Source organism: Anabrus simplex, chromosome 5, assembly GCF_040414725.1.
Source record: "Anabrus simplex isolate iqAnaSimp1 chromosome 5, ASM4041472v1, whole genome shotgun sequence".
Taxonomy (NCBI): Eukaryota; Metazoa; Arthropoda; class Insecta; order Orthoptera; family Tettigoniidae; genus Anabrus; species Anabrus simplex.
This window is the reverse complement of record NC_090269.1, coordinates 202,970,182-202,998,132: the sequence shown is the minus strand read 5'-3', so window position 1 is coordinate 202,998,132 and position 27,951 is coordinate 202,970,182. Positions and strand designations below refer to the sequence as shown.

Here is a 27,951-nt window from a genome sequence, read left to right as displayed (position 1 = left end):
GGTTGGATCTCAACAACTCTGCCATCAGCTGTCATAAATGGCCTAGGCATCACTGAAGAGGCGTACTAGGGAAATGAGGAGTGAGGTAGTTTCCCATTGCTTTCCTCACCGAGCCAGAAGTTGCTATTACATATCAGCCTGCCAAGCCCACTGAAATGCATGCACCAACTGACCCTATGAGCAACATTTTCACACCATTCATAGCAGGGACTGGCTGCATAAGGAATGACATTACTAGCATCACTCATACCTCAGTCACTTTCATCTTGTCAAAGCCAAGGATAAAGCTGAGACAGATCAATGAAAGTAACAATATTGCTCTAGCCCATACCAGAAGACATAGTGCACTGTAAACACTACGTCCTGCCAGCAAAGGCATAGTTTCAGTTATATCTAATACATTAATGAACAGATGGGTAGAACTTATGGCCTACAGACTGCATTTTCCCCTCACTCTTTCACAACTAGAACACTGATCTGTACAGTAGGCCTACTATTAAAAAATATTGCAGAATTGTACCTTCTTCCAGCAATGAAGGGTTCCAGAAAGGTTAGGACATCGAGGTAGACCCATTTTTTGTTTTCTGTACAGCAGAACCTGGGGGACGTTATCTCTGAGTTTGATACCCTGCCCTCAGAATTTGCCATTTTTGGCACAACTTTTTCCTGAAATAATGAATTACAATATTGCAATGAAGAAAATATACATGTAGTAATTATGGCATACATTTATTTGTCATTAAAGCGAACAATGGTGTTCATTTCATTAGGTACGAGATGGAGGTTAGGTACGCACTGCTTATGTTTTCCAAACATTTCTTCAATTAAATCACGAGAACGATAATTACTACTTCTCCTAGTGTAACTTTCTTTACCAATCTATTTCGTATAATATAATTTACCAATAATTAATCTAAGATAACACTACTCATAACATAATCATAATAAATCTAATAATTACCAGTTTTCATCCCAATTCTCGATGGTATAGAATGCCATACAAAATCCACGGTCTCTCTTTTACTATATCCAGGGAGTATAGGATTGAACAACACTTTGTTTTTATACACTAGGCAAATTAATGTTTCAATTTCATCAACAGACCAGCTATCCAAGCTCCATTGGTGATAGCAGAAACTTTGTGAAATATGAATTCAGGGAGAAACCCGTATGATAATTGTAACACAGTCAATATACAGTATATATATCAGATGAATGGTCGTGACATTCTCTTTCGAGTCAGGTACTGAGCATACAATTAGTTTCCTTATGGTTCAAAAGATAGCACCAGGAGTCAGGTTCTGAGCATACAATTAGTTTCTTTATGGTTCAAAAGATAGCACCAGGAACTGAAACCTGCATAAAGCTCACGGGGACAGAAATGAACGCAGTTCCTTGAAAAAGTTAACTTAAAATCACAAAGATAACAATCACGTTAAGTACACTTAGAATCATTATTTGCAGAGTCCTTAGTCTTGCAGTTGTTGGAGTTGCAGTTTCTGCAAATATCCTCTCCTGGTAATAACAATTAAAATGAATCCGAAAACACAGACATGCAAATGGCTCGCATCGTCAAGGCAGGAAACAACATGGAACAATTAAAAAATCAGTACAGTAATACATAATTTGTAATTTTCCTGGTCTGATTGCATGTAACCTCTCTTGTCTAAGGAATTAATACAGTATTACCCCTTTCAGGTTAAAAATAGTGATATTGTTATGTTTAATAGCCTTTTTTTCCCTCCTGTTTCTTTCTTAATATTTTTCATTTTTGTGTTTCAGATCGTAAAATGGACTTCTAAAGCTTTACAATAGAGTGATGGTGCTTGACTCCTGTGCCTTCATTTTTTTATTTCTGCCACTCTTAAATTTGTATGAGACTGATCCTGTTGGCTGCTATCTTCAGTTAAAAAGAAGATCAAATGTGAGCCACTGTACACTGTTTTACTTTGATATGTGGCAAGTTCTGGAAGTGAGCTCAAGCTGTGTAAGATTCATAGCATGCTACATACTTGTACATGAACTGGTTTATGACTAGTGCAAATTGTAATACCAATATAAATGGTCCGTTATTGGACATTATAAACTTTCCAGCCAACTCATTCCTGGTTGCCAGCGTTTCGCCTCAGTGTGCTAAGGCAACCAAGGATGAGTTAGCTGGAAAATTAATAATGTCCAATAATGGACCATTTATATTGGTATTATAAATTTACTCATTCGGGACAAATATTTCAGGTTCCCTATGGGAATCAACATCTATATCATAGTGCAAATTGTTCTGACATGATTTTACCGTAGCTGAGTGCAGTTTGACATCTCAAAACACTATAGCTTTTGTGTTTTCTGAATCAGGCAAGGAAGTAGACTTTAAAACCTAGAATGTGGCCTTACCTGCTGTCTTTTTTTTTTCATTTATATCCACACAGTGGTTTCCATTTCCATATTTTTGGATTAAACTTGTTAAATTCCATTTTCCTTCTATGTTTTCTTGTCTTTTATCACCTATATTAACCTATTTTCTTTTCCTTCATTGTCCTCATGTTGCGTTTAGTACTGCTCTCTTCTTATTCTGCCTACATTCTCTTGAGTAGTCCCTTTGGTAATTTTTGATGCCCTTCCACTTGCTGAAGCTGGGAAGCAGAAACAAACTTCTTTCTAACTCAGAAGAAGTAGATCTGGAAAACCTGGGTTTGGTGAGTGAAAATGGAGAGCTTGTCCATTTGTTTTAAGTTTGTTCTTCTCTCTCTCCTTTCTGTTGCTTCCTTTGCCATCACTGGCCTATAATAATAATAATAATAATAATAATAATAATAATAATAATAATAATAATAATAATAATAATAATTTGTTATGTCTGCCAGGCTGAGTGTTTCAGATTGGTAGAGACTCTTCTGAGTTCAAGACAGATTTGATCCTGGCTCAGTCTGGTGGTATTTGAAAGTGGTGAAAGATTTTAGCCTCATGTCTGTAAACTTACTGTCATATAAAACAACCCCTGCTGGCAAAATTCTGACACCTCCAAAAACTGTAAAAGTACTTTGTGGGACATAATACCAATAGCATTATATTATTATTATTATTATTATTATTATTATTATTATTATTATTATTATTATTATTATTATTATTATTATTATTATTATTATTATTATTATTAAGGCATTATTATTATGATGGAGCTGGCCCTGTGGTGTAGGGGTAGCGTGCCTGTCTCTTACCTGGAGGCCCTGGGTTTTATTTTTACCTGTATCTGAGGGATGGTTCGAGGTCTACTCAGCCTACATGATTGAGGAGCCATCTGACGGTGAGATGGCGGCCCCGGTCTAGAAAGCCAAGAATAATGGCTGAGAGGATTAGTTGTGCTGACCATACAACACCTTGTAATCTGCAGGCCTTTGGGCTGAGCAGCAGTCGCTTGGTGGGCCATGGCCCTTCGGGGCTGTTGTGCCATGGGGTTTGGGTTTTTATTGTAGTCCATCTCTATGGCTAAATTGTTAGCGCACTGGCCTTTGGTCCAAGAGGTCCTGGGTTTGGTTTCTGGCTGGGTTGGGCATTTTAACATTCATTGGTTAATTCCGATTGCCAAAGGGGCTGGGTCTGTGTGCCATTTTTATCATTACAATTCATGATAGGTAGTGCTCCATCCTCACAGATACATAGGTTGCCTATAGTCATCAACTCAAAAGTGCACGAGCCCTCTCCAGAGACCATACACCATTATTGTTACGGCAATATTGTGGTGGACAGAGGTGAAAGAAGGTGTGGGTATGAATGGGGGGGATACACGAAAGTAGAAAGAACAATTTTAAATTTGGCAGTTATATTTCCTTTCGTGACCTTTTTCTTTTTTTTTTTCTCTTCAAATATTATATTTTAACAAACAATTTGCTGAGCGAATAACAAAATCTCTGGTACAACAATGAGCTCGAGAAGTAACATTATAAACTCCTAGAACAATTAGACAGCATTAATTAACAGTACAAGCTTGAAGCTCCTACCTTGCCAATATGACAAGAGCAACCACTGCTCCATTCAGTAATACCTCTAGGAGACAGTGTGTCCAAAATATGCTATCTTACAAGTGCACCTTTGCTCCACAAAATTACCTAGGAGATTACTACTCAAACATTATACCATACCAGCCTTCCAAAGGCACCATTCAACCTTTACATTAATAGGAAGAGCGTCTTTGCTCTATAAATTTACACTTTCCAGGCCTATCAAAGGCACCACCTACATTTAACTGCTCAACAGTCTGATTGCTTTAAAATTGAAATGAATAAGGTTAACTGTAACAGGGGTAATGAGTACCCATTCTACCTGGCCTTTGGTAAAAATAAAAGGTTAAAGTTACTGGCCGACAATCATAACGGTGAGGAGGCGAACAGATGCATTCCTTGAAATGTAAATGAAATGCTTGAAACCCTATTTGGGCTTATGGCCCGACGTTACAGAGGCTAAGCCTGTACAACGGAGGTGACTGGATGGAGAAAAATATTTAAGTTACAGAAATTACTAGATAGATTTTAAGGGTTACAAACTCATAGTCACCTCAGTATCAAGTTGAGAGGGAATACGAGAGGGTACCTCACTTTCTATTCCCAGATTTCAGTTAAGTTCTTTAGACTAGTTTGAAATTTACATTTAAAGTTTGAAATTTACATGAGAGAAAAGAAAAGTTAAAGTACTAAAGATTTGAAACCTTCCGCTCGAGCTAGCTTTGAAAGACTATCACATGTTAAACAGGATCTGCCTCCGTTACGAACACATTCTAGACTGGAGCGATCCAAAGACAACGTGGCTCACCAGCCCTCGGCTTTTATAGCGGAGAGGAGAGTTCCAGAAAACTCTGGGCCAAGGCCTGGGCCAATTTTCAGTGGATAATCAAATATCAAAATTTTATCATTGGTGAATAAATAAATGTACAAAATTTTTTATTGGCCAACGCCATGTGTTGGCAGGAAGAAATAGAAGTGTTGATAACTTTTGAATATCCAAAACAAACACTAAACATTCCAGTTTAGAAAACCTTAACACACAAAATTTATCTTGAATTTTAATAGTTCATCTTCACCCCAGAGGGTGTGACATAATTTGATAGTAGCGCCATCTGTCAAACATTAATTTTACAGATGGCCTTCTACAAGGCACTACTTATAAATGCACAGAGCGGGTGTACCTCCAACCCCAAAAGTCCTTCCTCAGTTGTCACAGTATTGAAATTTTACTTTATAGGAAAATTTTCTGTTTGAAGGTTGAAGTAAAAAAAAAAAAAATGATCGATGGAGAGTTCATTTGTAAGGTTATTATGCAGTAAATGAATCTTGAAGCATTCTTGAAGCCATCAAATTCCGGAAGATGCAATCCAAGCTTCACGGCAAGAGCAGCCGCTGCAGCCGATGATGAAGTAGGCAGTTGTGGTACCGCACCTCAGCCCTTGCCGGTAAAGATGGTGCTCAAGTTCGCCGTCATGAAGGAGACTGGACCAGAGCGGGGTGGGCCCTTACCCCTCGCCAGCATCACTCGCCAGTTGTTGTAACTCGGCCACAGATGACAATTTGAGCACTGAAACAATCATTTACTGGGCAGCAGTGACCGTTTTTATGGAGAGAGAGTTTGTTTATATTTAAGCTGGAAGTTCAGATGAGGCGGGCGGCATCGAGGATGAGTGTGTGAAACGCAAGCTTGGTATTGGAGGAGGGCGAAAGGTAATGGCACCCGGGCAACGGAGGAAAAGCAATCATTCTCTAGAGAGGAAGGCTTTTACAGAATGATATATCAACAAGGTAATACCATAATATATTTAAGTGGGGCAGAAGGCCTCCACATACCACTTATAAATTAAACAATGAAATTTAAGATTCAAAGCCTACTCAGAAAAACAAGGGATTTCAAATGGGTTTTATTTACGACAAATGAACCCTAAATATTCTTTCAGTGGCTGGATTGCTCACCATAGAGTGACGGTGTTAAGAAATCCAAAATAATACACGATCTGTGAAATCTATGGGCAAGCTTGCCTGCCGGTACAAAATTCTTAACCCTGACCTGATCTCCGAACTTTAAATTGGTGGGTCTCTGTCCACGATCATATCTCTCTTTAACTTTTTCATGAGAAGCCTTGAGGTTACTGTTAGCTTTCCTCCACAGGTCCCTGATATTATCACGATCTATTGTCTCTGGCAATATCTCATTGATGGACCATAGATTAGACAATGGCGTGTTGGGAACAAACTTAAACATGAGAGAGGCAGGAGTAAACTTGTGTGACTCATGAACAGCCGAATTCAGAGCAAAAGATAACCGATGCAGAGAAGTATCCCATTTAGAATGATCTTAATGATGAAAGGCGATCAAAGCAGATCGAAGATTACGATTAACACGCTCAGCCAGCGATGGTTGAGGGTAATAAGCATAAGTAGGGATATGGGATAAGGGGTAAGTCGAAACATAATTTTCGGAATAAATTAGATGTGAATGCCTTAGCATTATCAGAGACTTAGGACCGAAAGAAGCAAAAATGGTACTAAGACAAGAAATAGTGGACTGAACAGTAGCCAGCTTAGTCTGAAATAATCATGAAAATCTGGTGAAGCCATCTACACACACAAGGATGAATTTATTCCCGTTCCCCTTAGATTGAGGGAAGGTTCCGACGTAGTCTATGTACAAACACCCCATAGGGCGAGATGCTTGATGCGATGACAATAGCCCTAGCTTATTAGACAAGGAGGGCTTACTAAGCAAGCAAGATTTACAGGCCTTAACCATTTCTCTGACTTTGCCATCCACACTCTTCCAGATGAATAATTCTCTAATTTTCTCTCTAGTTTTGAAGATACCTGAATGTCCCCCTAATGGGGTCTCATGATAGTACCTGAAGATCACGAGCACAAGAACAGCTCTGGAATTACTACTTTCAACTGATCGTGCCTCGAAGGGCAACACAGAACCCAATTCCTCAACACATAAGGGACAACATGTTGCCCAGAAGAAAGAGTTTCCATTATAGGAGCCGGCACTCGATCTTCCCGTTGATATTTTTCGATATCTCAAAAGAACATAGGGGCATCGGTCAAAATAGCATTGACACAAGAAGGTTCGGAAATGAAAAAAGAACTGTCCTCCTGTTCAATGGATTCAACATCACCAGAAAACATTTGTCTTAATCCATCGGCGACCACATTCTCTGATCCTCTAATGTGTCGCACGTCAAATTGAAAAGCAGAAATACAGATAGCCCAACGGACGATACGTCCTGTACGACGAGACCCAGCTAAAACCCAGCTTAAAGCCTGATTGTCAGTTTCTAACTTAAATTTAACTTGCTCCAGATAGAGGCGGAACTTCTCCAAGGCAAACAGGTCTGCAAGTCCTTCTAACTCGTAGATGGAGTACTTGGCTTCTTGAGCCAATAATAATAATAGCGTGTGGCCTCCGGAGAGGCCTGGTGCAGGTCTTTCGATTTGACTCCCATAGGCGACCTGTGCGTCGTGATGAGGATGAAATGCTGGTGAAGACGGCACATACACCCAGTCCGCGTGCCGGGGAAATTAACCAATTATGGTGAAAATTCCCAACCCTGCCGGGAATCGAACCTGGGACCCATGTGACCAAAGGCCAGCACCCTAACCACTTAGCCATGGAGCCGGACCTTGAGCCAGTAATGTCCTAGACGTATAGACAATAGTCCGCCTTTCGAGTTAGGTGTTTTGAAGGACAGCAGCAACAGCAGATGAAGAGGCATCGGTTTGAACTATGAATTTCTTAGAGAAATCAGGCATAGCTAATACTGGGGCATTACAGAGAGCTAATTTAAGATCTTAAAACGCAGCTTGCTGCGATGGCCCCCATTCGAACTTGACACCTTTCCTACGAAGTAGGTTTATGGGCTCTGCCCTATTAGCAAAGTTGGGAATACATTTCCTGAAGGATTTCACCATGCCTATGAACCTAGTGATTCCCTTGACGTCTTTAGGTGGCTTGAAGTCACGAATAGCCTACATTTTGGAATGAAGCAGTAAAACTCGTGTGCTAATGGCACTGCGTTTTTAAATGTTTATGCAACTCTATGAAAAATTTAAATAGCTCTAGGATCAAGTTTGCAAACGTTGCTAGGCGTGAAATAGTATAATACGGTGTAATATACTTGACAATATAAATATATAGTAAGGTTTATAAAATCTCGTATGTCAGATTCGTGAAGTTTGGAGATGCGGAACAGTTGACATAAAAAACAATTGTGAAAAGAAAAATGTTAAAAAGCACAATATTAGAACAATTGAGAATCGCATTTACGCAGTGTGTGATTTCTTGAAGATGAGAGCTCAGGTAGTTCTTGAGGTAGCGTAAGGTGTAAAATTTTAAACACAATGGCATTAGCACATAAATTTTACTCCTCTCCAAGAACTTAAGTCTTGCTTCTTTTATATGATTGATCCTCAACCTCTTCAAGATTTTAAGATGTAGTGCTGCTGCTAAAAGTGTTATAATACTTCATGAACTGCAACTAGTGGAAAATTTATACTTCACCTATTATTTTCCTGTGTATTATTTTTTATATTTTATGTGATCGGCTTATGATGACCCGGAACAGTGGTCGAAACCGGTACTGCTTATAATCAACTAGTAATATAACATTACATTTCTAATTCTACATTTATTGAAAATGTTGATCCATTATACAGTATAACTTCTTTCAATTTAATTGTAGAGTACCACTCCTCGGAAACAATAGAGCTAACTCTGCCCGAGTCTAATAGCGCCGTGATGCGTTCGTTATTTACCTCAGTTTTAAGAAATGGCATGAATCCTGGGGTCTCAGAAGCAATTCCAGGGCATTCCCTTGGGCCTTCAAATGGTGACTCAGCTGACGACGCTAGTCACTTCCTATCGGCTAAGTTAGTGGAGGCAGCACTAGAAGTGGAACAGGAAGGTGTGTTGTTCAATGAAGTGCAAATTTTGGCTAGATGGGAAAACAACCCACACTTAAAACAACCCTGTGAGGGGCCTGCTCCATTCCTAGTTCCACTACGTTTTACCAAGGGACACTTATTTTGCAGATGTTCTGTCGATCCACACGCATAACACTTGAGTGTGGGGAAGGTTCGGTGAGGTGGCGGCCGAGAACTGTTAGATGATGGCGGGGGCTCCGTGGCGACTCGTGAAGTGTCAGTGTACCTCACTCCCTCTGTGCTGACACTGCCATTTCCTCAAGTTCAGAGAAGGTTTGAGGTTGAGACACAAAACATAAGTATGACCTATAAGATGGAGAAATTCCTTCGACAATGGTTTGCACAATTTGATCTTTGGGAAAATGGAGAGTGAATACCCTGGTATAGAACTTTGTCTTGGATGAAATCGGCCAAATTCTCGTCCAATCTTTGGACTCGAAAGTAGTACTTCTGTATTAGAGATGACATGGCTCTAGCCGGAATTAAGTTAGCCAAGAGAGGGGCATGGAAGTCTTCTGTAGAAGATCTATCAGCTATTGCTTTTACAATTTTGTCCGAGAGGATGTCTACAGAATGGGAGTAAATTATTTGGGGGATTTGCGAGTGAGACAGAGCGAACACCAAAGCATAATCTTGAAATTCAACTAGGAATCTTAGAAGTGACATTACATCATTAGTTGAGTTAATCGAAAACTTGGGAGATGCCCTTAAGCAACATGGGTAAGGGGTGGGCTGCTGAAACCTGGCGAAATAATAGGGGATGGCATTGGAGGTCGAGAGAGTTCAAACACTGCATTACTGATAAAGAAGGGTGGAAGTTGTTTTAAAAAGATCAGACACTTGTTCCGATGGGGCAGATGTTTGTTATGGAACCACCGATCCCCTACTCTCAACAGACCTACTAGAGTCCTCTTTCGTAGTCATGTTTACAGTTTTAGCACTAGCGGCCCTGGACAACAATTGACTAACCCTATTACAAATGTCAGAAAGATGTTCCAATAAATTACTAGCTTCCTTCACATGATCATCCTTCAGTTTTTTTAGAGACAATAAGTCCCTAGCCCTATTGTAAAAATGGAACAGTCTGGCTTGAACATGCTTAAGTTGATTAGTAGAAGGATCACTTACTTCAAATAAACTAACAACAGATGCTAGCTCAGTGGTATTGTCAGTGATAGTGGACATAGCTTCATCAATGTCCTTCTCCCCAAATACTGGGATACAAGTGGGAAACTAAAAATTCTTTAAGTTTGGCAATATCTGCCGCAACCGTGCCACCAGGCTGGACCTTCCTAATTAAGAGTTCATAGATTAATTCCTCCTTGCGCAAGTACTCCGGTGCAAGGACTTCACGAGAACCAGACATGGTGGTAGAAAAGCTGACAAAATTTGGAAAATTCCAGCGACCAAAAATTTTTTTGAGTTCAATGTTGATTTCTATGAAATGCCGTCAAAAGGGGCTTTATCCAGACCCATTCAACCACGGTATTCTGCACTCCCAGTTTTGTAACTTTCAGCTCGAAGAAACAGACCTGGCAAAAGGAAGAATTGATGTTCAGTGGGCAGTGGTAGGTCAGATGAAATAAGCCGATGGTGTACTTAAAAGTGACAGACTCTCTAAGGTGATGTGCTATTTTATCACTTCCACATAGCAATGCAGAATGTGAAAGGATTTTTAGTAGAGTCACAAAGACAAAAACATAGTTCAGATCCTTGCTGTCTGAACAAACTTTGTAGAAACTTTTAACCTTTAAATCAGTTCAGCAAGGCAAGTGCTTTGAGCAAAAATTTAGTTCAGAGTTTCTGAAGGGGGCTAAGTCAGCTACGTGTGTGTTGAACAACAATTAGTCGTAATGTGATCACCATGTTGAAGGTAGTTGTAATGTGATCACTCTGTTGAAGGATGAGAAGTCGCATGTTCCTACTGTTCAGGTAGGTCCAGTATTTAGTATTCACATATAAATGATGAAAAAAATATATGTGTAGGCCAAATAGAATTGTTAATGTATTGAATTATAATGAATTAGTACATGTTTTGCCATCAGTGATGTAATACCAATATAAATGGTCCGTTATTGGACATTATAAATTTTTTCAGCTAACTCATTCCTGGTTGCCAGCATTTTGCCCCCATGTGCTTGGTTGGGCTCATCAGTTGGTACCTAGCACACCTACCAAGACGCATGGCTAGTGCATACCATGGAGGCCACTGCGTAGGCTACTTGAAGCCACCCGCAGTGCCAATGCTCTATGAGAGACTTTGTCTCACTACCAAAAATTGATGCCTGCTTGGCCATTCTCTATCAGATTTTCCGAGTTAATTCTAATTTTGTTCTTCAGGTTCTTTGGGTTCCGACTGAATTGAGACTTCCTTTAAACACAGCATTTGCTTAAGCTACATAGAACAAGTCCAGCTTTCTCAATTTGTCAAGTCTATATTGGTCATATTGGACAATTCCCTCTGCGCCATCGTGGAACTTGCCCTCAGAACTTTCCAGAAAACTAAGACTTCACTTGAATTCAAATGTGCAACACGAGTCCAACCGTCAACCTAGACTTTGGCATCAAGAAATTTTAAACATCATCACAATTATTTTATTCATTTGTTAATTTTAACATTCTGATCATATGTATTGTAACTTATGTATAAGGTTTTTACTTGTATGTCATTCCACTACCATCCATCTTCATGTTCATCCATATTAATTTAGTTTATGTCTTTTACTTGCAATTTTGGCTTGGCTCATGATGGTCCGGGATATGGACCGAAACTACACTATCATATTGTGATGTTTTGTTAAACGTTGTATGATTTTAAGTATTGAGAAGGTGGAGCAATAAATCTTGTATTCATTTTAAGTTTTGCCTACTTGAGCTCAGAAAACCAGATCTCTGCCGTCTGAGCTATTCAGCCTGGTTGACATATCATTGTGTTTATAGCACTGGTGTTCATGTCCTTGATATCTTCCTATTTATGACTATTATATAAAAGCCAGAATGAGTTGTTACAGTAGAAACCCTCAAGGCCCTGTGGCCCACTTCCCCATCGAGTCTTTGGGTCTCGCTGGCTCAAGATGGAACCGTGGCCTTTCAGGAAACAGTTGTGCTCGTACTAGCTGATGATGAGGATACTGCTGATTTTGTCATTAGCTTTGTGTGAAAGTGGGCTTTTTAAGTGTATCTGAATTTCAAGTGTACGGTTACTCAGGGAACTAGCATTCCATTTTGATATGTTAATGTCCACTTCAGCTATTAAATCATTTATGTATATTTCTTTCATTGGTTTTAAAAATTCTTTCATTGAATATAATTTTGTACTCAAGTCCACATTTAGTTTATTAAGCAAGGATGGTTGCCCAGTTGTACTTCCTCTTAAATCCACCACCACCACCGTCGGGGCACTCATATTTGAATCCTCCTATATCCCTAGACAGGTGCAAAGGCATTTAACATAGCTTTCCACTTACAAGCTTTGCCTTCTTTACTCGCAATGGGAAAGGTATATTTAGTCCCCTTGCGGGTAATGAAATTGTGCAATTTCCTATTCTATGCTGATGCTCTTTGTCATTCTTATGTAGGAACTTCATTTTTATTTACTTCAAAGGACATCTACCATTTTAACTCAACCCATATCTGCCCAGAATTATTTGTTTGCAAAAATCAAAACTTTTTACAGTGAAACCTCGTTAGTCTATTCCTCAATAACATGTTTTTCCCACTTAGCATGTCGTAAATTTGAAGTCCCAATTCTCATCGCATTAAATCTATATAAAAATAGCTCACTTATCGCATCATAAATTTTTGCTATAACCGCTAGTAGGTTCACATTTTTCCTAGCCTTGAAAATGTTCTTTGTAATCCCTAGTGAAAGGAACTTGATATCCAACTCAGGTAAGATCCCCTGCCGCAGGTGGCAGGTCTGAGAATGTTCAATCACACGAGGACGAATATCAATCATCAGTCAATCAATACTGATCTGCATTTAGGGTAGTCGCCCAGGTGGCAGATTCCCTGTCTGTTGCTTTCCTAGCCTTTTCCTAAATGATTTCAAAGAAATTGGAAGTTTATTGAACATCTCCTTTGGTAAGTTATTCCAATCCCTAACTCCCCTTCCTATAAATGAATATTTGTCCCAGTTTGTCCTCTTGAATTCCAACTTTATCTTCATATTGTGATCTTTTCTACTTTTATAAACGCCATTCAAACTTATTCGTCTACTAATGTCATTCCACGCCATCTCTCCGCTGACAGCTCGGAACATACCACTTATGTGGGATGCTAAATGGTTTATTTTGTCACCTAATCAATACATATAAATTTTACATTTAGGAATTTATTCTTAATTTGCTTGAGACATTTTTCGCCCTTCATTGAGGGCATCATCAGTCAAAATTATCACCTCAAGGTAAAAACATTACAACACCCAACACAAACGAATAACATTCAACCGCATTAATAAAAAGACATCAATACTATCCACGTAAAAATGCCTCCGTGGCTCAGACGGCAGCGCGTCGGCCTCTCACCGCTGGATACCGTGGTTCAAATCCCGGTCACTCCATGTGAGATTTGTGCTGGACAAAGTGGAGGCGGAACAGGTTTTTCTCCGGGTACTCCAGTTTTCCCCGTCATCTTTCATTCCAGCAACACTCTCCATTATCATTTCATAGCACCTTGGGAGTGGCGACCCCATTGTAATAACAGCCTATATATGTTTCATTCATCACATCCCTGACCCGGTCAATGACTGGAAAACAGGTTGTAGGTTTTCATTTTCACTATCCACGTAATTTTTCGAGTCCGTACATTTCCCCCTCCCCCTCCCTCCCTCTTTTTACAAACCAACACTTTATCAACCAGCACTCCCAACACACAACAAGCTCACCCCTCCACTCTACCTTCCTCCATTCCCACAGCTCACCACTGCGCATGATCTCCGCCCATGCTCCTCCCTCCCAAAGCTCCCCACCCCCTCCCGCCGCCATTGCCAACCACATGTGCGTATTACCGACTGTGCCTCTTTCATAGTCAACCAACATCCGTCAACAAATTGCCTCTCAACGACACATTAGGTGTGTAACATAACATTTACTCTTCATTACGTACCATGATCTTTTCTTACACACCAACTAATACTATTAACATCTCGATTACAGATAACTTCCACTTCATACAACACAACTGCCAACAACACGCTAGAATTCCAGCGCACATCGGCACAAATATGGCGTGCCACAACGGGTCCTCTTCGCACACCAAATGAAGTGATGCCTCGTCCCAGCTACATCGCTCCGACTCTATAGTTACCGTATATTTTCTACTCTCTCCACTGCAGTTCACAGCATAAACAACTCCATTCTTGTTCACTAGACCAGCAAAAAAAAAAAAAAAAAAAAAAAAAAAGACTGTCACTTCATCCCGAGGTCCTTCATACATTCATTCATGAAACAATATTAATTTACGTCTTACCGGCATCTCACACCAATGTTTTCACACGTCATTCCAAGCTACAAGAAATCTACAAAGAAAAAGGGAAGGATCCAACCTGCAACACATTCCCTGCAATACATTTACCTACAAATAACTGCCGTCATTGTTGCCATTCAAATGCACTGTTTACTCAATGACCCCCATTGAGTCTCCGTCCACGCTGACAAGTTCACCGTACCAAACCCGGTGCTTCAACCAGACAACCTTATGTTTGATGCATATAGAACCTCATTTGGCTATGGAATATTTTCCCTGCCCCCCTGTGATTATTAACTAAGTTTAAACCACTCTGCATATTTCTGAAACGACAATACTACAATCATCTTCCAACGATTAAAGCAACGGGACGCACGTGGTAATTTACTTTTTGTATATCCTTGCTCACCAAGCTGCTCTCTTGTAAATATGTATATAAACTGTAAATTTCTCAACTGTTCATTTAGATAATGTATATATACTGTATAGTTACCAACCATTGGCAGTAATTTTTGTTAAAAACATTGATGCCGTGCACTATACCCTTCCCCCCCGAATGTTATACTGTATATAATTTTAAAATTTATAATTTTCTAAGAGTGCATCAATTATACTTCAGAGCACCACTGCTGAACTCTGCTATAATTACCCAGTAATTTTAAGCATTGGTGCCGACTTCTTATTCTTTAAACTTATAATGTTTAACCATCACCATTGTACAAGATTTTCTCTTACTTAATTTTGCCATTGTAATGTATACTAATTTGTGCATGTTAAATACTAATCAGGTACCTGATTTTTACCTTGAGGTGATAATTTTGACTGCTGATGCCCTCAATGAAGGGCGAAACATGTCTCAAGCGGAATTAAGAATAAATTCCTAAATATAAAATTTATATGTATTGAATAGGTGACAAAATAAACCATTTAGCATCCTACATTCAGTATCTTCAATTCGACAACAATGATTTTTATCACTTGCAACATACCACTTAGTCGAGCAGCTCTTCTTCTTTCTCTCAGTTCTTCCCAACCCAAACATTGCAACATTTTTGTAACGCTACTCTTTTGTCGGAAATCACCCAGAACAAATCGAGCTGCTTTTCTTTGGATTTTTTCCAGTTCTTGAATCAGGTAATCCTGGTGAGGGTCCCATACCTTGGAACCATACTCTAGTTGGGGTCTTACCAGAGACTTATATGCACTCTCCTTTACATCATTACTACAACCCCTAAACACCCTCATAACCATGTGCAGAGATCTGTACCCTTTATTTACAATCCCATTTATGTGATTACCCCAATGAAGATCTTTCCTTATACTGTATTAACACCTAGATACTTACAATGATCCCCAAAAGGTACTTTCAGCCCATCAACGCAGTAATTAAAACTGAGAGGACTTTTCCTATTTGTGAAACTCACAACCTGACTTTTAACCCCGTTTATCAACATACCATTGCCTGCTGTCCATCTCACAACATTTTCGAGGTCACATTGCAGTTGCTCACAATCTTGTAACTTATTTATCACTCTATAGAGAATAACATCATCCGCAAAAAGCCTTACCTCCGATTCCACTCCTTTACTCGTATCATTTATATATATAAGAAAACATAAAGGTCCGATAATACTGCCTTGAGGAATTCCCCTCTATGTTGCGTGATAACAGGCAAAGGCCTTGAATTCTGAACTTCGCAGGGTAAGTAGAAGTAGCACCTTCGGGGAGCTCGCTGTTAGCCTGAAGAATGTTCAATTTTGCTTGCCGGTTAGCAGTGAGATTGCTGAATAACCCAGTGAGCATGTTAATGCTAAGCAGTAATAGCAAAAATTTGTGATGCGATAAGTGAGCTATTTTTATATAGATTCTTACAAAAACGCAAGAAGCAATTATAGGAATGTATAAATCAGTAGCTCTTAGCATCAGAATATAATTTTTGTGCTCTGGGTAGAAAATGCACGTTTCTGCAGCAGAACCATATGCACAAAGAACATATTTATAAAGCTAATATAGGAAATTCACCTGTTTCTGTCACTATCCAGCGTCATTCTCTCATGTAGATTGAACTCGTACTAATATAAACCAACAATCAGCAAGAAACCCAAGTAGTCATATTATCATTCATACTCAGCTGTAGCAGCATTGATGCCCTACCTATGCACGAGGTCAGTTCATGATTTACTACGACCAGTAAATTTTAGAGGGACAAAAGCGAGAGGCAGTAATGTGTTGTGAAAACAACTATGGGCATATATGGGTTAAGAACAACCTCTTTAAGAGAAGCTGTCTTCTATTGCCATTTGTAACCAGGAAAAAGTCTTATTTTCAAGAATTCTTCATTGGTTATAAATGACCTAATAAATTTTAAAAATCATACTGTACCTTTCCTTTCACTTATGCTCCCAAGATAATTTGCGCTTGTGCCTACTTTCACTCTCTCCCCACTTGTGGCTGGATTTTTTTAAGATCCATGTTGCATATCTGAATATTCTTTTCTATAATCTGTCCTTCTTCAGCCTACACATATGTGCTTGTATCATATCTCATTCATCTCAGCTGACTGTGCTCTCTGTAATGGTATCTACATTTGTTTATGTTTTAAAAAATATGTTTATATTACTTGATTTTATCTGTTATGTTTATGCTTAAGGATAAAAAGAGGTCTGTTGTCGTGTACCGACCTCCCACGGACTCGAACCGGCGGACTGCCAGGTGGAAGGCAGCCGGGATTCGCAGCCGAGTCTAGAGCTCAAGGTGTCAGAGGAGATTAATTAGTGTCAGAATAATGATAGTCATCGACATGAGACACCTTGTAGTACTTGAGTAACTGTATAATAAGTATAATAATTATAGTTAGATTTAATAATTGGAAAGCAGAAGGAAGCTTTCAGTTAAGTATTGGAGAGCGGTTTGTGAAACGCGCTAGCTTACGAAAGCTGTTGACTACAATAAGATATTTACTGTGTATCAACAAACAGAGCTAATATGCCAGCGAGCCAGGCGGCCCGCTGGACAACCGACAAAGGGGCAAAGCTGAGTACACGGCCAGTCAAGGCCATTACAGATGCGCTTTAGGAAAACAAGGAAAGATGAGGACAAAGTAAGACAGAAGACAGTAGTGCCTAGGTAGCAGCACTTACTGTGACAACTATTGAGAATAGCCACTTGAAGGCGCTAGTGACTGGATGAACAGTTTGGTAATGCCGTAAGACCCAACCCCTTAGTAGGAGGTAGGGATAGAACTTTGAGTTCAGGAGCGGAGATATAAACCCTGGCCAAGATGGCGCGGGGCCTTCTTCCAGCCAGTAGTTCGTACTTGTCAGAACGATATTCTTTTCGAGCATAGCCCAAGTGCCGTAGGGCAAGATTCAGAGATACGCGTAGTAGAAAAGTAGGCGCGTGGAACAAGCTTGCTCTCTCTTTAGATCATTACATTCAGACTTGTAAATATACTGTACATAGTAGTTGTAGTTGTCCTCAGTAATAAAGGACAGGTAAATAATTTCATCTTTTATTTCGGGAGTTGCGGGACGAGTCATACCTACAAATTACCTCCCTACAATCCGCTCGGCAGGACAGGTAATACTTCAACATCCAAGTGCCTGGTGACCAACCTACGAGATCGTCTCACAGGACAGGTAGGTCACGACACTGTAAATTATTAATAAATTATAAGAACAAGAAATGTGTGTATTTTTAATGATATTCCTGAGCTCCTTGTGGGAATCATGGGTAAAGTGTTGACTTCCGGATCCCAAGGTCATAGGTTCAAACCCGGCAGAGGTAGTTAGCTTTATAAAGTGTGGACAAAAGTCCGTTTGACGCTCCATATCGTACGATGTCGGCATTGCAAAATTTTTCTGGTGACACATGGTGTTTACCCCACAAAATTCGCTCAAATTCAGCCATAGACGGTTTACTCCGTCATCTAGTATGCCTAGAGTAAAACCAAGTCCATCTACAATAATATCGAACCTTAATACAAGATCAACATAGCCGATGCATTGGTTGAATGTAAACAAGCCTGTAATACATAAACATGACCTGATTATTGTGTTGAATTGCTAAGTTGTCAATAATAACGAAGCAATGCGTGGAAAATTCAAAATATAAGTCTTTTCTATGAACTAGTATGGTCCAGAAAGTTGGTAATAAAGGATTGCATTCTAAAATAACAGTCCTAGGGGAATATCTGAGAATTTCAATGTGTGGCATTTTCAATTCAGTTAATAAACAAAATCATTCAATCAATCAATCAGTCACCAATGAACTTAATTTAGGGCTGTCGTCCAAGTGGCAGATTACGTATCGGTTGTTTACCTAGTCGTTTCTTAAATGATTTCAAAGATGTTGGAAATTTATCAAATTGGCATAGATGTAGTAAAGGTCACCCTTGGTAAATTATTCTAGACTGTAATTCTTCTTCCTATAAATCAATACTTATATTAGAAATACATTTATTTGAATGACCCTTGTATTATCATACACTTTAAAATATAATAGCCTACCTCGCTGAAGAAATTTGTTAGAAACATAACCTTGTCATGAATTTCAATTTTCTCATAACAGTGATTCTTACGATGATTCACCAAACTGTTATTCTACACCTGTTTCACTTTAGATAATCAACAGGAGAATCTATTTGAAATTCCCTGGTGGCATATGCATTTTGGTATAAAGCACTTTAACACACATATCGTTGGCAACGTAAATACGTACTATAAGTGACAGTATATCAGTTGATACCTTGTCCTCTAATTTAACAAAGAGAATACAAGCTAGGGTACAGTCAGAAAAGGGCATCACTTTTGAGAGGGCCGTTACACTTGCACAGGAGGAAGAAACCGTAATATTGTCAAAGAAGGCACGAGAGGGCCTACAACACAAACATAGTTCAGGGTTTAGCAAGCGCAAACCAGAACAGGAGCACAGTGCAGCACCAAAGTGGCATACTAAGCCAACACATGCTAGTGTTAGGGTGGTCTGCTACAATTGTAGCAAGGAAGGCCACATAGCAAGGAACTGTAAGAACACAGGAACGCAGGGGGCTCACACCACACAGACCGCTAGTTCCAATACAGCTATAGGGGGCACATTCAGTAGATTAAAATGCCGCTATTGTGGGAAGACAGGGCACATTGGACGTGACTGTAGAAAGAAACAGAGGGACAAGGAAACAGAGGTACGAGAAACAGTGCGCATAGTACGCACACAACCAAACACAGTGACAGGTGAAAACAGAACTTGTTATCGTTGCGGCCGAAAAGGTCACATACAGGTGAATTGTCGACAAGGTGCACGCACACAAAGTGCACACACACAAGGTGCACACACTCCGGTGATGCGTACGGATAACCGTAGGTGCTATTCGTGTGGCCAACAGGGCCACATTCATAGGAATTGTCGAAAAGCCCAAGGCAAGTCCACGGGCAACAGGGCCATGAAAGGCCAAACTCAGAGTGATCGCATAGGGGGCAAGGCCGTAGGATACCGAGCCCAATGCGAACATTGTGATAGGTGGTCACATCGAACCCAAGACTGTTGGTTCAAAAAGAAGGGCGGTAGTACGCAGACCACGAGGTCCCGAGAATACTGACGTAGAAGGCACGGTGCTGATTCAGGTCGCAAACCAAGGAAGACCTTTGAGATTTTTGATAGATACTGGGTCCGATGTCAGCCTAGTAAAGAGGCAATCAGTACCCAAGGAATGCCTGATTGAGGGGAGCAAATCAATTGAATTAGCAGGTGTAAGTAAGGGAATAATTTACACACAAGGTACTGTACGTTTTGCCATTGGAAACACAAGTCACACATTTCATGTGGTAGGGAGTGATTTCCAATTAACACAGGATGGTATAGTTGGACGAGACCTCTTGACAGATAGCGTGATTGACTATAGGGAAGGTCATGTCACCATAAGAGGGCGACAATACCCTATGGGGGCGCGAGAGACGAAGGTGATCCGTCTCGAACCAAGGACCCAGAAGGTCGTTGTTATAGAAGTAGATCGAAATCTACCTTTAGGAATTATTGAGAAGGAAGAGGTGATACCAGGGGTGTACCTCGCAGGGTGCCTAACCAAATCAGAGCGCCATGAAGCAGTGGTTAGCATGATGAATACCACTGAAAAGGCAGTGACTTTACACAGTCCACGAGTGCACATACAGGAGGTAGATAAGACCTGCCTAGCACAAGTGCGAAAGGTAGAGCAGAACAGTAGAGTGGCAAACGGAAAACCGGCCACCCAGAAGCCCCGATCACAGCGGGTGATAGACTGTTTGCGAGTTGATCACCTCACGCAGGTAGATAAGGAAGGGATATACGCCATCTGTGCTGAGTACAATGATATCTTCCATCTTGGGGGAGACAAACTAACTCACACTGATGTACTACAGCATGAGATCCCTACACCCCAAGATCAACCTCCAATTAATGTAAGACCATATAGACTTCCCGAGGCACAGAAGGGGGAGATACAAGCTCAGATAGATAAGATGCTGAATGATGAAATTATCACACCTAGCACATCAGCCTGGAATGCGCCATTACTTTTAATTCCGAAGAAATTAGACGCCTCAGGGAAACAAAAATGGAGGGTCGTGATCGACTTTCGAAAATTGAACGAGATAACGATAGGAACCAGTTATCCCCTGCCATTAATTTCAGAACTGTTAGACGCCCTTGACAAGGCGAGATACTTTTCGACCTTAGATCTCGCGAGTGGCTATCACCAGGTGTTGTTGAAGCCTGAAGACAGGCCAAAGACAGCATTCTCTGTGCTAGGACGCAAGTACGAATTTAGGAAAATGCCCATGGGTTTGATGGCCGCGCCAGCCACGTTTACGAGGCTGATGAACAATGTGCTCACAGGGCTAACGGGTATAAAATGTCTGTGTTACCTGGATGACGTCATTGTGTACGGGAGTTCAATCCAGGAGCACAATGCGAAGCTAAGAGACGTATTTCAAAGGCTGAGAGAGAACACGCTGAAACTCCAGCCAGATAAGTGTGAATTCCTAAGAACCGAAGTAGCGTTCCTAGGGCATGTAATCACTGACGAAGGTGTCTTACCAGACCCACGTAAAGTACAGGCTGTTAAGGACTTTCCGAGGCCGACCACTAGCCGCCAGATCAAGCAGTTCTGCGGACTGAGTGGGTACTATAGGAAGTTCATACCTAACTACAGCAAAATCGCGAAACCGCTGTATCAGTTAGTGAAGAAGGACGTTCCCTTTGTATGGGGAGACGATCAGGAACAAGCGTTCCAGATACTAAAGCAAAAGCTAATTGAGGAACCTATATTACAGTATCCGGATTTTGAAAAACCATTCGTTGTTACCACTGATGCGAGCAACGAAGCGGTTGGGGCAGTATTGTCACAAGGACCTATCGGGAAAGACCTTCCAATAGCCTATGCAAGTAGAACGCTTTTTGGTAGAAAATTCACTGTTGTGACAGACCATAAGCCGTTGAAGTGGGTCTTCAACGTGCAAGATCCGTCTTCACGCCTGCTAAAGTTCAGGCTGAAGCTAGCGGAATACGACTTCGACGTCGTGTATAAGCAGGGCAAACAGAATTGCAATGCAGATGCCCTGAGTAGGAATCCCACTGAACCCAAGTGCCAAGCGCGAGTGGTTAACTCGGCTCAGCACAGGTCTCACTCAGAGACAACAGTAGAAACTCAGGCCTCAGACGAGAATAGAGAGGAGGTACTGTCTTCAAAACCCGAGGACGCTACGGCAGAGGGAATTGAAGCGGACGGTAGCGAGGTTTCCGAGGACGCTAACGCAGAGGAGATTTCGCCCGAAGGTAGCTTATCTGAGGAAGAGAACGAACTAGGCGAAGCTGAAAAGCTAGCCATTTTGAAAGAATGTCATGATTCTTTGGTGGGAGGCCACCAAGGAATAGCGCGCACGTACGCCAGGGTACGTGAACGAATTCAGTGGAAGGGCATGAAAAGGGACATTGAGCGCTATGTACGCACATGTCCCTCCTGCCAAAAGAATAAAGGGACCAGACCAGACGTCAGGGCTCCCATGAGAATTACGGATACCCCGAACACGGTCTTTGAGAAAATATCCCTAGACGTAGTTGGACCTCTTCCGTTGACAGAGGCAGGAAACAGGTACATACTGACATGCCAAGATCAGCTGTCAAAGTACCTAGTAGCGAGTGCCATGCCTAATCAGGAGGCAGAAACCGTGGCACGGATGCTAATCAATAACGTAATAAGTATCTACGGGATACCAGAGCAGATTCTCACTGACCAGGGTAGTAATTTCATGAGTGATGTGTTTAAGACGCTGTGTAAAACTCTGCGCATTCGGAAAACACACACTACAGCTTTCAGGCCACAATCGAACGGTAGCATAGAAAGATCCCATAAGGTGCTCACGGAGTACCTAAGGCATTATGTCTGCTCAGGGGAGCAGAATGACTGGGACAAATATTTGCCTACAGCTAGCTTTGTGTATAATACCACAAAGAGCACAAGTACAGGGTTCACACCCTACGAATTAATTTTTGGAAGGAAGGCAAATATCCCAGGTGTGCTGCAAAAGCCACCTGAAATGAATTACAATGAACACCAGAACGTGGTGGAGGAACTGACGGCACATCTTAGGCGAAATCACGAGGCCACCAGAAAGACCTTAATAGAGCGAAAGGAATTGGAGAAAGAACACTACGACAAAAAGCAAAATGAGGTCACCTTTCAGGTAGGTGATAAGGTTCTCTTGCGCAATAACGCATTGCGAAGAGGAAAATCCAGAAAGCTAAGCCCACCATTCGAAGGTCCGTACGAAATAGTAGATGTTTCAGGGGTGAATTGCACCCTACAGATGAACAAGAAAGGAAAACGGGTTAAAGTACATAAGAACCGATTGAAATTGTACTTGTAGATGAGTGAAATGAGAACTGGGAAGCGAATGTATCCATAGATAGAAGGGTAACACATATCCTGTCGTTACCTTGCAGGTAGACAGCAGATATGGCGCGAATGCTAGGATTGTTGTCCATCGTAGTAGCAGTGATAGTCGTGACGTCACATCGCTACAGAATAGCCGGAGAAGTACTGGATGTCAAGGTGACACCATATGAGAGTACTCCAGGGGCATACTTCGACAATCAGGGTGAGATACAGTTATACCATACGGAATGGACACTAGTTACCTATGTAAACCTGAATAAATTAAGTGATGTATTTTCAAATGTCAAGAGACACATACACTGGACTCAATTAATATGTACACAGTTAGAAAGAAGTACTAACCTAACATGTCAACAGGATGTTAAAATGCTAAGTGCACAATTAGATAGAATTAAGGAATCGAAGGAATTAATTACTAGGATTACTAAACCAATAGGGGAAACGGATAATACTAGGTGAAAACGAGGCCTAATTAATGCAGTAGGTTCCATCGCAAAGGCGTTATTTAGAACATTAAGTCAAGATGATGCCGATAAATATGAGTCAAAAATTAGTGAGTTAGAGCAGGAACAGCTTTCAATTATGAAAATTGCAAAAGACCAGATGATAGTAGTAAAATCAACACTGCAATCTATGAACAGCACCATTTACGATGTCACAGCCAATGAGCAGAGATTAACTCAAAACCTTGCAGAAATTAGATCTTATCTTGCCAATAGCACGCTTCAGATTACAGAAGCACTTAAGCAAGTAGAATTAGAAAACTCAGTGAATAGGCATTTAATTGAGATTGAAGGCCTTCTCATACAACTGTATGAGCATTACAGTGTTGTATTATCAGGTATAATGAATGCTCAGGTAGGAGTCATTCAGGTGCAAATAATTTCACCAGATGATATTATTAAAGGTTATAAGAAACCTCAGGGAGATTTCCCTAAAGGATTGTCCTTGCCATTTGATTTAAAATCAGCTTACGGCTACTTGATTTACAAGGTAGCCACAGTGGAAGTGTTCGCCAACAAAAATTATCTAGTGTACGTCATCAAGACACCCCTTACAGATAGGGTAACTTATACAATGTTTCACATGATTCCATTCCCCACGTATATGAAGAGTAATCCACACCATTTTGTTTATCTTCAAGAGACCAACGACTACATCCTTATGGACAAAGAGAAACAAACTTATGTTCAATTAGACAAGGATCAGGTAAATCAATGTAAGGTAGTAACACCCAGTTGGAAACTGTCATGTTAAATTCCCCATTAATACAGTGTACACTCAAAAGAGTTGTGCTGTCCAGCTTATTTTAGGAGTTAGTCAAATTCCAGATAATTGTGATAAAAGAGTACTTCCCGTTCAACAGCTTATGTGGATACCTATCAGAGCTAACAGGTATATATACGTATCCCCAGAAGAAGTTAAAGTAACGTATGTGTAAGGATATCACCAGTGATATCAGGTTAACAGGCACTGGTATTCTTGTTTTAAGTGCAGGTTGCACAGTATATGGGCCACATAGTAAAATACAAGGTGTAGGTGAAGTGAACACTACACAAAGTAAAGACTTTGTACCAGAAGTCACACTTGATTATGACTGTTGTGAACAGATAGGTAGTGAAATCAAGTTAGAACAGATACCCGAAATTAATAAGTTGTCATTAAATAATTTGCTAAATCACATTAACGATTTACAATGGGCTACCCATAAGACACAAGAAGTGGAAGATATGGTGAGACAAAAAGAAGAAGAACTGCAAAGACAAATGGTCTATCAGCATATTAATGTGTACAGATATATTGTGTGGATAGTTGTTGGTATCATAAGTTTAATTTTAATTTCTTACTGTTGTAATTGTTGCTGTCCGAAACTAGGGTTTCCAGCAAAGAGATGGTTTGAAGATGCACGGGCTCATTGCCCTAATATATGTATAAAACAAACGGTAATCACGAAGGGAGATAAGGTTAAGACTTCAGATGAGGATTTAACTATATTCCAACGTCCCAGGCGGATCCGGGGACGCTCGGAGATGTCTGAGGAGATCATGGAATTACACTCCAGGCCTGCTGGGGGACGCCCTAGTACGCCTGTGAGATCTATAGAAGGAATAGAAATAGACGCAAGTGACAATCAGAGTAGAGAACAACCTTCCCCTTCACCACAGGGTCGCCGATCCTTACGTATCGGCAACATCAGAGTATAAATAGTGTAGGACAGAAATGGACGCAACGTATGGTTGCATCCATTTCTTCCCTAAGGGGGGAGATGTCGTGTACCGACCTCCCACGGACTCGAACCGGCGGACTGCCAGGTGGAAGGCAGCCGGGATTCGCAGCCGAGTCTAGAGCTCAAGGTGTCAGAGGAGATTAATTAGTGTCAGAATAATGATAGTCATCGACATGAGACACCTTGTAGTACTTGAGTAACTGTATAATAAGTATAATAATTATAGTTAGATTTTACAGAATGGACAAGTACATACAAAAGAAAAACCTGCAAAGAATACATGGTAAGTAGGGAACAATTACACATGAATATCTAAATTGTTTATCCACTGCACTAGGGATACTGAGACATCAGCAAAGTCTTTTCGGTCTCCACCATAAGCACGCAGAGGGCATTCGTCCATTATATGATGCATGGTCTGGACTAAAGCACCACAATCTCATGCTGGAGAGTCCCTGAAGCCCCACTGGTGAAGGGAGAATGCAGATCTTTCACAATATGTGCGAAACCTGTTTAGTGATGCCCATGTTCTTCTTGGCAAACTGAAACCAGCTGGGGCGTGGTTTGGATTAAAGAGGCTTGGCCACTCTGGAGCTGTACGAATCCATTGCTCTTTCCATTCCTCTTTTAAATTGAAACCAGTATCCATTAGATTCTTAGCTGTTTTCATTGGTGGCTTACGGGATTTCAGCCTTTGTCTCCAGAGATCTGCAACATCTCTATGGATAGGTAGAGTTGGATTGGATATGATCTTATCATATTCTTGAACAAGGGCTCTTGAACGTCGCTGGCTTGGTGGAGCAATGTGGGACAGGACTGGCAGCCAGTGCGTTGCAGTAGGCTTCAGAGTACCAGAGATGATACGCATGGTGGTGTTAAGTTGTACATCGACTTTCTTCACGTGGCAACTGTTAAGCCATACTGAAGAGCAGTATTCAGCTGCAGAATACACGAGGCCATGCGCAGTACGTCGTAATGTGTCCGCTGAAGCACCCCATGAAGTTCCACACAATTTAAACAGAATATTGTTACGTGATCTCAACTTAGATCTGAGGTTTTCAAGATGCTTTCTATAAGATAGGGTTCGGTCAAGCGTTACCCCGAGGTACTTTTGATTAGGATTGTGCTTTAGCACTGAGCCATTGAAGCGTACTTGGAGTTTTGTATTAGCCAACTTGTTGTGGAGATGGAAGCAAGCAGATTCTGTCTTATTCATGCTGGGTTGTAGTCTCCAGTTTCGGAAGTAAGAGCTAAGTGTATTCAGGTCAGACGTCAGTGTTTACAAACTATGAAGTTCTCTATACTTCGACAACATGCTATCACTTGTTTCATCCATTTATACATAGATATCTCTACAATGTTGCTTCAAATTGAGTACCAGTAAGTGATTGAGTTGTGCCTTCTAACTTGCACACTATTTTTTCCTAAATGAATGTAAAGCTGAATTATGCCAAAGCTTTACAAAGGTCGATTATGTATATAATATTTTGTGCTTACTGTTCATGTATATTTAATCTTTGTATTTTGTGTACGGTACCATATGCTATTATGGCGACGATGGGATAGGAAAAGCCTAGGAGTGGGAAGGAAGCATCCATGGACTTAATTAAGGTACAGCCCCAGCATTTGCCTGGTGTGAAAATGGGAAACCACGAAAAACCATCTTCAGGGCTGCCGACAGTGGGGTTCGAACCCACTGTCTCCCGAATACTGGCCGCACTTAAGTGACTGCAGCTATCGAGCTCGGTGATTTGGGTTTTACCTGTTTAAGTAGTAGCTGCTTCTTTGGTGTGTTGATCTTCTCTTTTGATTTGATGTGTGGTGTCATCTTAGAATGTTTTGTTATAGTGGAAGCCACTTCTCTCCAGTTTTGAGTTTGTTAATCTATAACTAAAGGTTCTTCAGTCTGTCTTAACTAATTTACGACTAAATAAAATTTAGAAAATATCTGAAGAAATGTTTAACCTGGATCCGCCCAAGATTGAATTTTTTGAGAATAAAATTGTAACTTTTAGCGTTGGATACAGTGCGCGCGGTTACAATAATAAGAGTCCAAGAAGACTGTGTAGTTTGCCGTGCCATATATGGCACGCTGGGCGGATTCAGGTTAATAACAGATTATAGGCCTACCTGAAAAAACAAACAATTTAATCAAAACTGGAATGACGTGTTTCATTTCCTCTGAATATATTGCCATTGAGAGAGGTAGTTCAGGGTGTAGTAAGTTATGTTCTAGATCGGAAAGAGCCATGAGAGGCTGACCAACACGGAAGTGAGGAATAAGGTAAGATGAATCATAAGGGTCAGCACCGAGTCTGAAGAGAGTGTGAGAAATGAGACATGCATCTGTTTGAGAGGACTGGATAGCTAATTCC

The 27,951-nt window shown here is 40.7% G+C and overlaps 1 protein-coding gene across 2 annotated transcripts in view; it reads left to right on the top strand.

Annotated features, from left to right (window-relative positions):
- Positions 1-11,448, top strand: part of Prim1 (DNA primase small subunit) — a 103,240-nt gene extending 91,792 nt beyond the window's left edge. Inside the window, exons 8-9 of one of the 2 annotated variants that reach the window (XR_011018307.1) lie at positions 1,783-1,924; positions 11,295-11,448. Coding sequence is in view for 1 of the 2 variants with exons in the window: in XM_067148437.2 (XP_067004538.2) it covers positions 1,783-1,802 (20 nt within the window). In the remaining variant the exon portion in view is untranslated. Of the gene's footprint in view, positions 1-1,782; positions 2,421-11,294 lie in introns of those variants that run through there. The other variant, XM_067148437.2, reaches the window with a different exon arrangement.
- Positions 11,449-27,951: the final 16,503 nt, after the last annotated feature.